This window comes from Amblyomma americanum, chromosome 6 (genome assembly GCF_052857255.1).
Source record: "Amblyomma americanum isolate KBUSLIRL-KWMA chromosome 6, ASM5285725v1, whole genome shotgun sequence".
NCBI lineage: Eukaryota > Metazoa > Arthropoda > Arachnida > Ixodida > Ixodidae > Amblyomma > Amblyomma americanum.
The window spans coordinates 27,329,003-27,344,628 of record NC_135502.1 but is presented as its reverse complement, the minus strand read 5'-3'; the positions used below and the strand labels follow the sequence as shown (position 1 = coordinate 27,344,628).

The window sequence follows — 15,626 nt, the reverse complement described above, 5'->3', positions numbered from 1 at the left end:
AGCGCCGATATCCGCCGGTGCGCCTTTATGCGCTTTGCGCTCCTCGGAGGGGGGTCCGTCTGTCCGGGCGGACCGTGTGCGCTTGCGGCCACTGCAGCAGTCGGCCCTGTGTTGTATTGAGGGGCCACGGTTGTTAACCCGTACGCACGCTCCCTCTCTCGCACTCTGCGACAGCGGCGGGACTTGTCGCGCGCGCGCGCGCGACTAGCGCGCCCCCTTTTCGAACGCCGCCATGCTGCAGCGAAAGGTAACCTGTCGTTTCACTTTCCCGATTTATGTTGCAGTGTCCTGCGCGGGGTTTCGTTGCTTGCCGCCTCTTGAAAGCAGCCCTGTTTCGGTGAATGAGATTATTTGCGCTCGCACACGCACACACACACACACACACACACACACACACACACACACACACACACACACACACACACACACACACACACACACACACACACACACACACACACACACACACACACACACACGCGCGCGCGCGCGCGCGCGCGCGCGCGCGCAAGTAAAGGGACTCGCGCAGTGGATGAAGTAGTAACTATAGGATAGTTAACGATGGTAACTAGCACAATTCAGCCCTTGACTGACTGCGCAGAAGAAAGGAGCTGTATTTGATAATACGGACGTTACGGGAGACCCTGTATCAAGGGTCTTTGTCACGTAGCTCTCATACTTAACGCAGTGGCAGTGTTTGGCGTTTAACCTTTGCTGGTTCCCACAAGTTGTGGCTAGAGTCAGCTACAACCCGGGAAATGGCGGCAGTAATAGGAGCTGCTCATTTTGCGATGCGTATATGATTTTGGATTTTTCTCGCGCTATACTGCTCTCGGTATACCGCTTACAACTTTTAGTTCGCGTCGACTCCATCGAACGGAAATTTGTGCAGTTTTTTTCTGCGTTCTTTCACGAGTCGAAGCATGCTCGGTTCTCCCGACCTTTTCAATCTCTTCGGCCCTCTCTAGTTTTTTTTTTTTTTTTTACGCCGGATCCATTCGCGTCATGCGTGGCTCTTGAGTGTGTGTAGGTAAAAACGTATATGTATAGCGCTCGGCTCGAAGGACGAATTTGTGGCGTTCATAGCTTATCCGCGTCTGTTTGTGAGCGCGCGGGAAATAATGCGAGTCGATTAGATTGCGCCCTTCGCGGTGTGTCTGCTAAGACCCGATTGTCGAGGGTGAGTGACGTTGCTGTTTGTACGCCTCCACGCCGCCGGCTTGCGAGCGCTGTCGGCCCTTCTGGCCGCCGGTGGACTTGATGTCGATTGCGAGGCGCTGGAAACCTGAAGAAAATACACGCGCGCAGTGCGTGTCGCGTAACTTGAACCGCACTTCTGCAGAGCAGTGGTGTGACTTGAAGTAACGTAACTGGAGCTGTGGTGGCTGGCGGTCGCCTAGTACACGTACGAGTATCGTTACTAGAAGTTTTTAGCATACCGGAGACGTACTACCGGAGACGTACTACCGGAGACGCATACCGGTTTACCGGACGCCGTCTGCGAACGCGCAGTGGCTCCCTCTCACCCCAACAATGCCACTGCGCATGCGCAAGTGGGGTCCGGTAAACCGGTATACGTCTCCGGTAGTACGTCTCCGGTATTCTAAAAACGTCTATTATCCACTCGTTACTTTTTTTGAAATTAGCCGATTAACTCATTTTAGCGGCTTTAAATACGTGAAACATTCCAATTACAGAACTGTACAGAGCAACTAGGTGCCCTTACAGATCTGAAGCCCTGCCCGCGCTGCAGTAGCAACGACGTTCGGCTGTTGTGCCCAAGGTCGCGGGTTCGATTGCGGTCGCCGCGGCAGCATTCGGACGAAACACACAAAAAAAGGCTTGTATTCTGAGATTTCAGTGCACGCCAAATAACCCCACGTGGCATAAATCATTCCGTAGCTGTTCACGTACTGTGCCGAGTACACAGCGTTGCTCCGTCAGTCGCAAATTCTTCTTACGGCGTCATTTCTGAGAGGTGCATAGAGCACGAAATGAGAAAAAAAAAATCATTCAAAAACGCGCAAGGCAAGAATACCAACTCTTGAAGGCTCTGCGCCTAACAAATCGCCTTAATCGGCCGCTATTGGCGCGCGAAAGACACATACCAGTGTGACTTTTGCTGTAACTACAAAATAACGCGAATCATTATAGTTTGGCTCTCGTTGCTATAAACTTGTGGGAGTATAATTCAGTTAATGTATGATGCATACCTGAACATTCATACGGTGCAGCGATACCTGTGTGCACAGATCTTTAATTTGAGCCTGGTAAATTAAAAGTAATGTGTTATATATATATATATATATATATATATATATATATATATATATATATATATATATATATATATATATATATATATATATTGTGTGTGTGTGTGCTATATATCACGAATATGGTAAACCCTCTCCGTAACAAACTAATTATTGGCGGGAAGGCCAGAAGACTTCTTTAGAGCCAGTATATTTGTTCAAAAGCTCAAGGGCTTATAAATACAAAGCGCTCTATTTTCTGCAAGAATGCACAGTGTATAAAGTTAACACTGAGGCGCGCAAATGTTCGTAACGGCTAGTGGTTTGCAGAGGAAATACGTAGGTTGTGCCGCGTGAACTGTTCTCACATGTTACGGTGCGATGCCTCTTGCAGTGCCTTGATGCTCTTTATAAAGTTGTATCCACCGTCAATCATCTAGTTTAAGCTATGGATAAAAAGGACTGTAGCGACAGTCGGGTCAAGACCTTAGTACGTACAGTAATAGCAAGCATGTGCCTGCAAAATGGGCCTTCCCTCGCTCTTTCCCTTCCTTTATTCCCCCTCCGTGGACAAGTGCCTCCGGGTCTGGCCCGGCCATGGGGACATATTGTGCTGACTGCCACGTGCATGCAAGGCTGACGGGAGACGATAGCCCATTTTACCGCCATGGGGTTACGCAAAATAGCGTCGATAGTTGGCATTGCGTGACGGCCAGAGGGCAAAAGACAGAAAGCGAAGGGTCAGATCTTTCTCTTCTATGCACAAGCCTCAGCAGTTTGTATGGTTTGTCTTTCGCACTAAGCGGGGTAGGCGTGATTAGAATAATGCTGTATAAAGCGATAATTCGAGCAAAGCGGTTTCGTTATTGTCACAACTTGCAGATCAAGAAGTCAGCGCGGTCGGGCCTCTTCCACGAGGTGGACGACGAGCAGCTGGAAGCGAAGATGGCGCCGGGCAGCGGCAAGGCGTCGGCGTCGGCGGCGGCCAACGGCCAGGCGGGAACGGGGCCCGTCGCCGGAATGCTGGCGGCCTCGACTCCGGCACCTTCGGTGCCCCCGTCCGCGCTGGTGACCACCACGGCGGCCGCGGCACTGGCCGCGGCGGCCGCCGCCGGACAGCTCTCGCTCAACCAGGTGCGACTGCTCTTCTCCAGACCACCCCATGCAGGAAATGAGCTGCGGCGAGCGACTACGGAGGGAGGAACTATGCGCATATACATAACGTCGCGGCTTGATTAGCCCTTAATGTCTCCTTAAAGGGGTCATGACATGGTTTACCATCAAATTCTGGTTTTACGCAGCAGCTACCAGCCACGACTTAATTATGCACACTTAAAAAAGAAGTAGGGCTCTTCACGCTCATCTGAGCTTGAAATTGCAACTTGAAGTTATCGACTCTAAGCCCCTCCCCCTGGCAGTGACAGTCATATTGAAGCAGCCTAGTGACGTCATGAAATGAAAGCGCCGTCTTCTGTGCAAAACTGCTGTGCGCACTGTCGGTGCTTAGCAGAGTGCGCGCCTACTCGAGCACGGTCGTGGTACATTGTGATGAAGTCACCAAGACCGGGCAGAAGGTAGACAGAGCAGGGAAGGACACAGACCTTTGTTGTCTTTGTCTCCCTCCAACAGCCCCCTTTCACCCCACCCCAACCCAAGCCTGAACAATGAACAACTCACTCTCCTATGCTCAGTAAGTGCAGTTCAGTCGATCAGTAGCGAGCAAGCACGTGACTGTCAGTTTATGTCGTCACGAACCGCAAGCGCGCCAGTGTTGCCTAACGGCCAGATGGTTCAGGAGAACGTTTAAAAATTCAATTACAAATTACTTGTTACACCAAATGAGCTCTTATTTTGTCCAATTGTTCCGAGATGTATAGCGAACAACAAGCAATAAACAGCTTGAGCCTGAAAATTGGTGTCATGACCCCTTTAACTGCAGACTTATTCGTTTCCATCGGGTGAAATTTGGATCAGCCGTGAATGAATTGCTATTTAATTCTATGCTATATGGTTTCAAACAAATCCTCCTTTTATGCTTAGGGAATGGTCTTTGTCGCTTTGTGTAGTTACTGTTTCTTTCGACGGTATAACTGCTTGTTAAAAATGCATATTTGTCGCGCCTTGCAAATATCTTGTGATAACCTTCGTCAGGCTCACGGGACTCCAAATGTGTTTATCTCTGTAGCTGATGGTGGCTGGAGCTCAGGGCCAGCAGCCGAGCCTTCTTATGCAGGCTGGATTGGCTCAGCAGTTGCAGCATGTAGGCAAGGTAAGGACATGCGCCACTCTTTTCATATCAAGCATGAAAATGGGCATCATTACTGTCCTTGTATCCTCTTCTCCCACAACAGCGAAGTCGTCTATGTGCTTCTCCACCTTTTGCCATCCCTATTGCAGTTGCCAACGGCTTCGGGTCTTCCTGGTCTTCCTGTCAGTAGCCAGGAGCTCCAGCAGCTACAACAGCAACTCCAGCAGCACCAGCAAAACCTTCAAAATCAAATGGGCCAGTTTGTGTTTTTGCAGCCGGGACAGCTGCCAGCGAATGTACAAGCGCAACTCTTTCTGCAGAACCAGGTACGTTCCTCGCACCTGCGTCCTCTGCCCATGTGCCTGTTGCGCGACTCTCAAGTCGCGCAGTGCTCTGCTCTTTTTCTGGCAATGCGCTGTGTCGACGGCGCCTTTTTTTGAGATGAGAATGAGATCCACGGCTAAAGTTAGGTGTATTACATAGGTTAAGTTATTGGGAAGGATGTCTTATGTTTGGCTCATATATGGCTGGTGCACCGGTATTGATGAGTGGCCCTTCCGGGTTGTCATTATCACCTTGTGCCCACTTGCTGTGTGGCAACCGGTCTTGAAAAATAATTCCTGCTTTGCCTTTTAATGACTCTCTTCTCATTCAAACCTGAACATTGACTGCAATTGTGTTGGAACTTCGCGCAGGGTCTCCTCCAGCAGGGCCTGATGCAGCAGAGCCTGCAGAACCTGCAGCTGCAGGCCAGCCAGGCGCTGCCCCCTGGGGTGCTCTCGTCGCAAGCGGCAGCCACCGTGGCGGCTGCCGCTGCCGCTGCCGCTCAGCAGCAGCTGCACCAGCTTCAGCAGCAACACCACCAACAGCAACAGCAGCGGCAGCAGCAGCAACAGCAACAGGAGCACCAGGGGCACAACCGGGCATTGCACCAGTCGCCACACAACATGGCTCACATTCAGCACAAGGTTGGTTCCCAGCAGTACCAGTGTCTACTGTTCAAGCTGTGTTCTTTTCGTGGTGGATGCAGACGCGGGCGTCGTGCTTTTAGAGGGCCGAGAGAACACTTTGCTTGACGGCTTGGCAGGTTCATGCTCCAAAGCTCTTTCAGTGATTTCTGTATGGTGAAAATGCAAAAAGCATAGAAAAGGAGATACTATGCTAAACTTGCGCATGTGGTACTCGAGACATATCTGACATCTGTCAGCACGGTACAATGTGCTTTCATGCATCACACTGTGGTAGTGGAGTCATTACTTGCACTGTCTCCTGGCCAGAGATGCAGTCAGGCTTCATTACAGTATAAATGGTGCAATCAAATTAACATGACACAGGTGTTGCTTCCTTCAGAGCAGCTTTGTTCGTACCTTGAGTCTATTCCTTTTTCCTTTTTTCTCGCCCTATAGCATATGCGCATAGTAGAATCGTTGCCAATGTTTTGGTCCCTTTAGTGACTGTGCGTGCATTTCTCTCGTCACTTTGCAGCAAGCGCCGACAGGTCCTCACCAAGTCAAATCGAGACCAGCGGAGCCAAGTCCAGAGGAAATGACGGACTTGGAAGAGCTCGAGCAGTTTGCCAAAACGTTCAAGCAAAGGCGGATCAAGCTCGGTAGGTTCACGATGTTGCCGTAACTTACAGTAAACTTTATTCGTATGCTGAATGACCTGGCTTATCTTTTATTTGAAAATCGTCAGCACTAATGCTGCTGAAGCTGCCCATTAGTCAGTGCATGCCCTAGAGGCAGGGCAGAGCTTGCGTGCTGTGCGCACGCACCGTAATTTTGAGCCATTGCCTTTCCTGGCCCACACAGGTTTCACACAGGGAGATGTGGGCCTGGCTATGGGAAAGCTGTACGGCAATGACTTCAGCCAGACCACCATCTCCCGGTTCGAGGCGCTCAACCTGAGCTTCAAGAACATGTGCAAGCTGAAGCCGCTGCTGCAGCGATGGCTTGAGGACGCGGACGCCTCGCTCAACAACCCGGCTGCCCTCGCCAACGCCCACACCACGCCGGAGTCGATCGGCCGGCGCCGCAAGAAGCGCACCAGCATCGAGACGAGCGTGCGTGTGGCGCTCGAGAAGGCATTCGTGCAGAACCCCAAGCCCACGTCGGAGGAGATCGCTGTGCTGGCCGAGGGCCTCTCCATGGAGAAGGAGGTGGTCCGCGTCTGGTTCTGCAACCGGCGCCAGAAGGAGAAGCGCATCAACCCGCCCCCAGGGGGCGCCGCGGCGGGGGCCTCGCCACCACCTCCGGGACTGCACCTGAGCAGCCCGCCGCCGCTGCCGCCACTGGGCGCCCTCCACTCGCCGGCGTCGCTCGCGAGCAACGCGTCCACGCCGTCGCCCCCCCACGCGCCTACCCCGACCGCCGCCCATCCCCCGCGGCCGCTGCCGCCGCCTCCACATGCCCACTCTCCGCCAGCCCTCATCAAGACGGAGTGAGAGGACGGCACCTCCGTCCTCCCTGGCATCTTCTCTTCCCCCTACCCCCCGCCCCTTCACCACCCTTCACCACCACCAGTTCCTACCATATCAGAAGGCCACGCGCGTGTGGACGCGCGACCAGCCTCACTTCCCTTCCCCTTTCCTACGACCTCCCAGTGTCCCGACGACGCGTAATTTGTCTTCTAGTTTTGTTGGCGCGAAAGCGTGCTCGCGTTGCGACCACAACTGTTGAAGCTATGGACGCTGTTTGGAATAGCACCGTTGTCCACTGGCTACACCCATCGTGGACCCAGTTGCCGGCCCCCCCCTGCCTACCTCAAGAAACACTGCATTCAGGGGCGCGGGTCCGGTGCAGTCCTGACACCTTTTTTGTCTTTTCACTCGCGAAGAGACCCACTCAAGTGATGAGCCCCGTGCAGCTTGCGTTCCTGCAGGCTAGGGCTGAATGGACGCTGTGTACGATGCTGTAAATGCAGTAAGCTACTCAGGGAATATTGCAAAAGCAGAAGAGTTCATGAATTGTCTGTAAAATAGTGTAAACTGTGCTCAGGCTGTGGAATCCAACGAGATATCCATGTGTTCTACTTGTCTATGGCCTGTTGTACGTGCATCCTATCATTGTCCTTTTTACATAGTGGTGACATTTTTCTTTAGATTTGCTTTTTGATGTTTAAGCAGCACTGCCGATTTGGAAGGCATGATTATGCTACCTCAGATAAAGCTGGTAATTCCTGTTTTTTACCGCTCTACCTCAAAATTGCATTTTTGCCTAGTGCAATTATTCGGACCAAAAATCTCACCATTTACTTTTTCACTCACACTCTGCAGGAATTCATACCATCTGACCACTACTCTTTGAGCACTTAAGGCAGGCAGACGTGAATTCAATTTGGGAAACACACATTTAGAAAGAAAAAAAAAGATAATAGAGACGAGATAGCTGCCAGTGCCATTATACATAAAAAGTGTTTTATCCTATTGACATATTATGTATACAGTGTACATTTTTTTATACCAGTGTCTCATCACTGAAGCTGATGTTAGTTTCAAATATAGTTGTGTTGACCTTGGATAGAGATTTATCTGGTTTTACGTGTATTTTGCACCCTCTCAACTTCATTTCTCTCATGGTTTGCAACGCTTCTTTTCTTTGTGAAGGAAAACAAGATAGTATCAAAGGAAGGATGTGTCCAATTTTTGTATTGCATTGTTGGCTTATATTTAGGAGAGTTTTCCCACCTGTGCATTGTTGATTGTGTCCTGTACATAAGTCTCAGTGGGATGGCTGTCGAGACAAACCCTTCTCCTTCCCCCATTAATGGAGGCTGTGGTACACTTTCGGGCTTAACTGCATTTCTCGCGATGTGTCCTTTCTTGTGCAAGCAGTGTCCAAAGCAAGTGGGCGTAGCAGTGCTCTGATGACGACATTGATGTGGATATGCTCTGCTTATTGGAATTAAATTATCAGATATCCTAGTTTTGCACAAAAATCAGCTTTATCGTATTGTCAAACTGCTATGTGGATATTTGGTAAAAAGCAACGTAATCTCTCTGCCGTCGTGTTTTGTCCTACAGAGAAAACTTGCACGGTGAATGAATTGCGGTTGTCAAAAGCAGCAAGTATGCACAGGGTCCCTGTGTAGTTCAGGGCCAGTCATGGAATCAAAATAGCTTTCTTTAGTGCATTGAAACCCAGCTGGATTGCTTCATGTAACAGCTTTGAATGTGTGCGTGTTCTTCCGATATGTCAAGAATGATGATATTTCCTGACAATCGAAGCAACTTTCCTTAGCAAGGCTGGCATCTTTTTGACACTGCAAGCACAAGAAAATAAAAGTAAAACAGGACAGAGTTTAAGTCATCCTGTATTGCCCCCCTCTCAAAATCAAACACTTGAAAGCAGCAAACTCAAAAAAATGTTAACGTAATTTAAATATATATATATATATATAATTATACACAATGTGCGTGCAACTTTAGAAATGACGTCCGTTTGTCAGAGTAACAGCTGCTAGTATTATATTTACGAGTGAATGCATGGAGAGTGGTGAAAATCATTTGGAAGGATTTATGTAATGAGTTCTTTTATACATATTGGCCCAAGAATGCTCCACTAATTGGTGTGTTAAGTGACACTCGTTTCCTGTGGTGTTCTATTACCAACCTGAATGCCATGTTCATTCGCACTGTTTTGTGTGTGTTGCTGTGAGTACTTTATACTTCATTGAATTTAAACTACTAGTCTGCTCACTCAGAAAAGACAAACTTGAGTTACTGCAATCTGCCATATGGATGGGTTTTGGTCTCTTAGGTTCTCCCCAGCGCACTGTGTAATCTTTACTTTGCGATCCGGTTTTCTGAACTAATTCCCCACAAGGTGTATGGCAAAATGCATATTCCCTAAATTTGTACTTGTGTCTAGTGCAGGAATGGTTTTTGTTGTTGCTACTGGCCATGGATTTTGAAAGTGACCAATTGTTTTTTGTTACATGATGGTGAATAAGCTCACTTTACTAATGCCTATTTGTTGGTACACCAAAGCTGAATACCACACATTTCATTGCAGGAAATTAATGTTAGTACCCAGCTACTGGGAAATCAAACCCAAATTAGTGATATATCCTGTCACTTCTTCAAGCCCTCTCGCTGTTTGATCTGGCAATGCTTTGAAGCTCAATCCCAGCGACTTATGCACCTTGCTACAGAGATGTCAGTGTCTCTTCCTGGCGGCTACATGTAATTGGCTTTTGATCAGTCACTATCTCAGTTGTGCATTGTTATGCATTGTTAGCTGTGCATTGGCAGTCATCTGTCGGCTGGTATCTGGTTCTCTTTTTGCTACCTTTTTTCTGCTCAGGTATTAAATGGTATAAATGACAGGCAGTATGAAAATGGTTGATCAGTTTGAACAGTTTAAGAGTGTCATCATCCTGTTTTTGGGCTGTATTACATCGCCTGTGGTCAAATACAGAGTAGGGTCTCACCATCTGCCACGCTACCCTTTGCCAATGAAAACGGCAGAACTCTAAGCTTGCTGAGTTGATCTCCTTTTCCTTTTTTGTTTTATCACTGCACATCATACAGTTTAGCTTGTTGGCACAAAATTACCATTAGGGCCTTGGAAAGTCCAGTTAGAGGCAGTCCATCTCTATTATTCTTTTCTTATGTTCAGGAACATTGATATCATGCCAATCTACGTTGCAGGTGTCATCACGAAGCATTTGGCGTGGCATAATGTCAGCTTTCCGGGCTTGAGACTGCGTTGCCATTGGCGACGTCACTGTGTTGCTAGTTATCTCATATCTTCCTTTCTTTTCTTTTTCATTTTCATTCTCATCTGTTGCTGGACCGGTGTAGTTGCTTCCATGTTTAACCCTTCTTTATGGGAATATGTGTTTGTATACTTGCCCGTTAACGCAGTTCTTTCGGAAGAGGTTCTTATATGCCGCCTTGCAAGAGCACACTGCTTCTTCAGTGCCAATCGAGCCACTTACGCCACATCAGTCATTTTCAGCAGTCCACATGCACACACCGGGCACTCACAACTTGGGCATGCACCACACTTTCTCACACACCACACTCACAGTCATGCTCACATGACACAAACACAACAAGCAGCATTTCGCAATAGGATCGACATTGTTGAAAAGCGGGTATTTTTCTGTTGTCTTAATCGAAAGATTGAAATGCAGGGAAGTGTGCAACAGTAACTTATGTTGTGTAATATTGCCTGAGAGAAGAAGATTGCGAAGCAGAGTCTTTCTCTCGCTCTCTTTATTTCTCGTCTTTATTTTTTCTTCTTAAAAAGAGTATCTTATAATTTTTGACATCTATATAGTCTTAATTTTTCTTGCTTTTACTTTTTGTCTCCCCTTTTGTCCTTCTTGTGTGCAGTCTGTGGTGAAGTCTCCCATCATTCATGGGCCTTGTTTTCTCTTCAAGAATGAGCGTACGTATGCATGTGTGTGGAACATTGTTTTTTTGAGTCCAAATATATACATATATATACATGCATTCTGCAGTGTTGTGTGTCGCCGTTCCGCCTCGTTCTCCTGTCAACATTCAGGGATTTCTACACATGCTGATGCATATTATACAATTATAGGGGGAACGCGGCGAAGCTTCGGGCACGCTGTTTCTTCTGTGTGCTTATTTTTTTTTCCCTCCTTTGTACTCTTCAATGATGCTTTGTTGCATTTTACGTTTCCCACCTTTCCTTTCTGCCTCTTCTTCATGTTTCCAAATTTCTTTTTGTGGTTGTTTTTCTGTTTGATCGTGAGTGAGCGTAAGACTGTGAGTAAAGCCATATGCAAGAAAAAGTGAGGGCACTTCATGATCCTGTGGTCGCACTCTGCAAGGAATCTTTCATATATACCTGCCATTCAGTCGGCACTCATTTACATCTTGATGAAAAAAACTAAGCATTTTTTGCAAATCTGGACCTCTGCTTGGGCTTTAGCTGCGAAAAAGAACTGAAAAAAAAGTTTTCTTTGAAGATGTTTATTAAGTCTTATGTAAAAGCTATCATTGAGTTAGGGTGATGAGAATTTTAGAATATGACTTCTTTATGAGCAAAATCTCTCAAACAAGCTCTTCTCATTTGAAACTGGGCACTTCATGGCTAGAAAGTTTAGATGCCTGTGCTAGTGAATCAGTGGCCCCATTGTACTGGTGTAGAGGTGACATTCTTTGGATTTTATTCCGAGTTGAGAAGTATTGGTACCTTTGCACGGGCACTAGTGACTGGCGCGCATTTGGGTAGCGTTCTTTAGTTTCTACCTTGACTAGACAGTGGAGGCAGTTATTCTTGCAGAGCGTGACCTTTGTTCTCTTCTCTCCTGGGTAATAAAAACAAGGCAGTACGTACGTGTTTGGCATGTGCAAATGCCACTCAGACCTCAAGGGTGTAGCAGAAGCTCAGCAGAAGCTCAAACACCCACCACAGGGTCATCGTAAAATTTCGCACCGATAGGGCAGTTCAAAGCTCCCTCATATTGCACTTAACATGTAATGAGTGTTGTTCTTGATCAGGTTTTGTCATGATCCACTTAACTTCGCCTGATTGTAATCTTTCTCTTGTGTTCAAAATTTCTGCCTTGAGGATAGGTAGTCGGACCGTGGCGCAATGTCGTGGCCCATGATCATACTGATAGAAACCTAGAGCAATGCGGCTGTGAACCGAGCATAAAAGAACATTGTCGCTGCGTTTTAGCAAAAACAGTGGCGGCATCTACGGTTACAAATGAATGCGCATTTCAGCTGCCTTCTTTTTATTACCTTGGTGGAAGTGTACCAGGTCATATAGTAATCGTGAAGAAAAAAAAAAACAGGAATGACACGAGAATGGGAAAGAGAAATGAAGGTATAAAAAAAAAAGGAACGAATAGGTGTGCGCGACTTTTTTGCCGTGGTGCTGTGACTAGAGTTCCTCTTAGACTTTTAGCAGGAAGGTCTTCGGGGGCTGGAGGTCTATTGCGGGTATTTCAAAATCATATTTTGGATTGAAGTGTACTGAACTCTTTCCAGTCCCCGGGGCGCTTTCCCTCTAAAAGAGATTTAAAAAGCAAGACAGAAGCAAAGCGATACTTAGAACATGTCGAGAGAAAGGAAGTTTGGAATGCTCTGTGTTTGTATACGGAAGTATGCCTCGCACACACGTACACCCCCTCCTTTGTCGCGGACGCGAACCTTACTTACATGGATGGAGATATCTGCCTGCATCGTGTACATTTTTTTTTTTTACCTCGAACTCCCACTACCTGTTTTCCTGCATCTCTCTTGCAGGGACTGCACTGACTGAGAACCTGAAACCTGTGCTCAACATAGGGTGCACAATTAAATTTTTCTTTTGCTTGTTCTTACTTTCTTGAAACCGTACTTGACAGTCCCCTCGTTGCCGGCCTATACGTCTTCTTGTCAGAGCTTGAAGTTCCTCTTTGACGGAGGAGCACACGCATGTCATCAGGAAATGATACGTCCATCTGCTTAATACATACATCTGCCTCGCCAGCATACTTCCAGTTTTTGGCATCCAGTGTGAGACCCCCACTGATGCGTGCATTCTAAGCACGATGTTTGCTTGCCAGCTAGCTACATGCGTAACGCAGGTGCCACGCTTCTGATTTTGTTGGCATTCATTACGTATACTTTACTTCGATTTCCAAATCCGCTAACTAAATCGCATGGGGAAGTTGCTGACGCCAACTGCAGCGTGTTGTTTGCCTCTGTTGCATGCTTTATACCATGAACTTTTGTCACGCTAAAATGGTTATCTTGCAGTTTAGGAAGGCTGGAGTAATTTGTAGGAGTTTTGAACTACTTGCAGTTTTCGTTGTGGGTGTAATCAGGGAAAACCTAAGCCACTACACCTCCTTCAGGCGTGGTGGACTTGTTTGCTGAGCAAAACAGCGATGCAAATTTGAGTATGAAGGGTTCATATCACTCAAGTTTCACGCATTCGCCAACTTGGACGTACCAGCCATGTCACTGTTGTAAATTTTTGCATCGTAGGTTCGTTCGCCTTTTGATGGTTTGCAGCAGCTTCCGCCTTGAGTACATTCAGCGAGTGGCTTGCTCGCCGATTTTTTAGAGCTCCGTTATCCCTGTTTAAGAGCACCGAATGGCAAACAATGCGCATGAACAGCAAGCGTCGGGCCGACGTAGCAACGATGTAGCAGGTTCGCATCTCTTCGCATTTCGTTGCTCTGAGATGAGCGAGTGGGAGTGTTCTGTCTTGTTGGCATATTTCCCCAGCTAGTCAATGTTTTGCGTGTGCATGCATCCGGTATACATTTTTACATGCCATCTGTTTATTTCATTTTTTTCTTCTCGCTCGCTTTTGTAGAAGGCAAACGAGAAAGCGAAGATGGCTGAAATCGCTTGTCGAGCGTTTACGAAGAAAGCATTTCCTATTGCTTTTGTTTTTCTCGTGTTGTTTTATTCAGTGGTGCTATACATTATGATATGAAGACCGAGCTTTCTGGGTTTTCCTTAATTTTATTTTTTGCCCTTTTAGCGTCTTAATGTTTGTTCTGTTCTCTTGTTAGATATGTGTAACCATGACGGCGCCTTCTTGAAATTTCTGGGATGTCTTTAAAAGAAGATCGTTAACCTGTTTTTTCTCTGCTGCTGATGTTGTGTGTCCTTCGCCTTCTTCTTTTCTTATAATTACTTTTGTGATCCTGTGACCTGCGCAACCTTTTGTCTGCTCGCTACGCGCCTGAGAGGAGCCACCAGCGCTCTCGCCAGTCGTGGCAATGCCGCCTGCTTAACCTGCGCTGGGCATTGGAGCCAGTCGCCGCAGCCGTAGTGTGTTTCGCGCGGCAGTTGGGCTTCCCTGAGCGCTTCATTGTGTTTGAACTGCAGCTTCCCCTGCTTGCGCCTGTGCTCTGGGCAGTTCTGCTTTCTTCTAGGGATAATAGCTGCAATTTTGTTCTTTGCCTTTACCCTGTACAAGGTCATCAGCGAGAGTGATGTTGTCCTGAGAGATGAGAGTTCTTGTGTAATGAATGCTGTTGAGTTTATTAATTTTTTTTCTGGTGTCGCCTGTGTGTGAAGAAAAAAATGTTTTAATATTGTTCGCGGTCTTGGTTCTCTTTCTTTTTTTCTGTTATATGAAGGGAGACAGTCATCAAGTGCGCAATAAAATAAGGCAGATTCCCAAATAAAATGAATGCAGGCCTTGTCATTATTTGTCCCTGCGCCTTACCCTCTTGCATGTGCAAGTTCATGCACATGCATACATGCTTGGCTAGGCATGTTTGTTTCCAGTTTCCAGACTGGATATGTTCCGGCGATGGGAGGCAACTGTTTGACGGAGTGGAGGCAAAGCCCCGATGTCGGCATTACAGCGTCCTACCGCGACGCTTTCTGGCTACCATATCTATTTGAAAATGCGTCGGCCATGAATGTAGTTCGGTCTCCTGCATGAGTGTAAAAAATAGCTGTGGTTTAGGTCTGGTCAAACCTGGAGTGACGCGATAGCTACAGCTGGCCGAGTTTGAACTCGCTCAGTCGAATCGCAAAGTCAGTCTTTCGCCGCTCCCGTGTCGCTGGGCATTCCTTCTTCTTCATCTTCATCCCTGGACGTGGATTCACGCCCCCCCCCCCCCCCCCCCCCACACACACACACGCACGGTTTCACCGGCGCGCCGCGCCGCTGGCAGCTGCTCCGCACCACGTGACCAACCACGTGACCAGCCACGGCGCCGCCACTGTGGCCACACTGTAGGCTCGAAATGCTAGCGTAATGTAGCCATCGCTGCACAATGATTATTTGACTATCTGCCTACCCTAATTTCACGATGGCAGATAAAAATTTGCGCACAACAAAATTTTGGTGCCAATTTGCACGGGACCACCCCCTCCAAATGTTGCACATAATTCCGCCCTTGTCCACGGGTTCATTCGGAGGAATATATCGTACCTGAAAAGCGCTTGTAGCCCCTTCATGTCACCTTGATTGATCATAGTCTGACATTTCTTAGGTATTTACGTATGCCCAAATGTCGCTGTCTGTACGTACACCTCCCGCTTCAAGCCTCTGGCGAAGAAAAGGAGTTTGCGGGATCGCAGCTAACCGATGAAAGATTCTGAGCGCGGAGCTGAGTTACTATGTGAGCGGCGGACATATTTGATTGCGATTGCATAGGTAAATTCATGCCCTTGCTTTGGGCAG

General features: G+C 47.6%; 1 protein-coding gene across 9 annotated transcripts in view; it reads left to right on the top strand.

Moving 5' to 3' along the window:
• LOC144136480 (uncharacterized) overlaps nucleotides 1-14,636 on the top strand; it is a 600,742-nt gene extending 586,106 nt beyond the window's left edge. For 8 of the 9 annotated variants that reach the window (XM_077668845.1, XM_077668842.1, XM_077668840.1 and 5 more), the window contains 6 exons: nucleotides 3,138-3,389; nucleotides 4,441-4,524; nucleotides 4,653-4,829; nucleotides 5,199-5,471; nucleotides 5,989-6,112; nucleotides 6,315-14,636. In XM_077668845.1, coding sequence (XP_077524971.1) covers nucleotides 3,138-3,389; nucleotides 4,441-4,524; nucleotides 4,653-4,829; nucleotides 5,199-5,471; nucleotides 5,989-6,112; nucleotides 6,315-6,946 — 1,542 coding nt within the window. In that variant the 3' untranslated portion in view covers nucleotides 6,947-14,636. Of the gene's footprint in view, nucleotides 1-120; nucleotides 248-3,137; nucleotides 3,390-4,440; nucleotides 4,525-4,652; nucleotides 4,830-5,198; nucleotides 5,472-5,988; nucleotides 6,113-6,314 lie in introns of those variants that run through there. The other variant, XM_077668846.1, reaches the window with a different exon arrangement.
• Nucleotides 14,637-15,626: the final 990 nt, after the last annotated feature.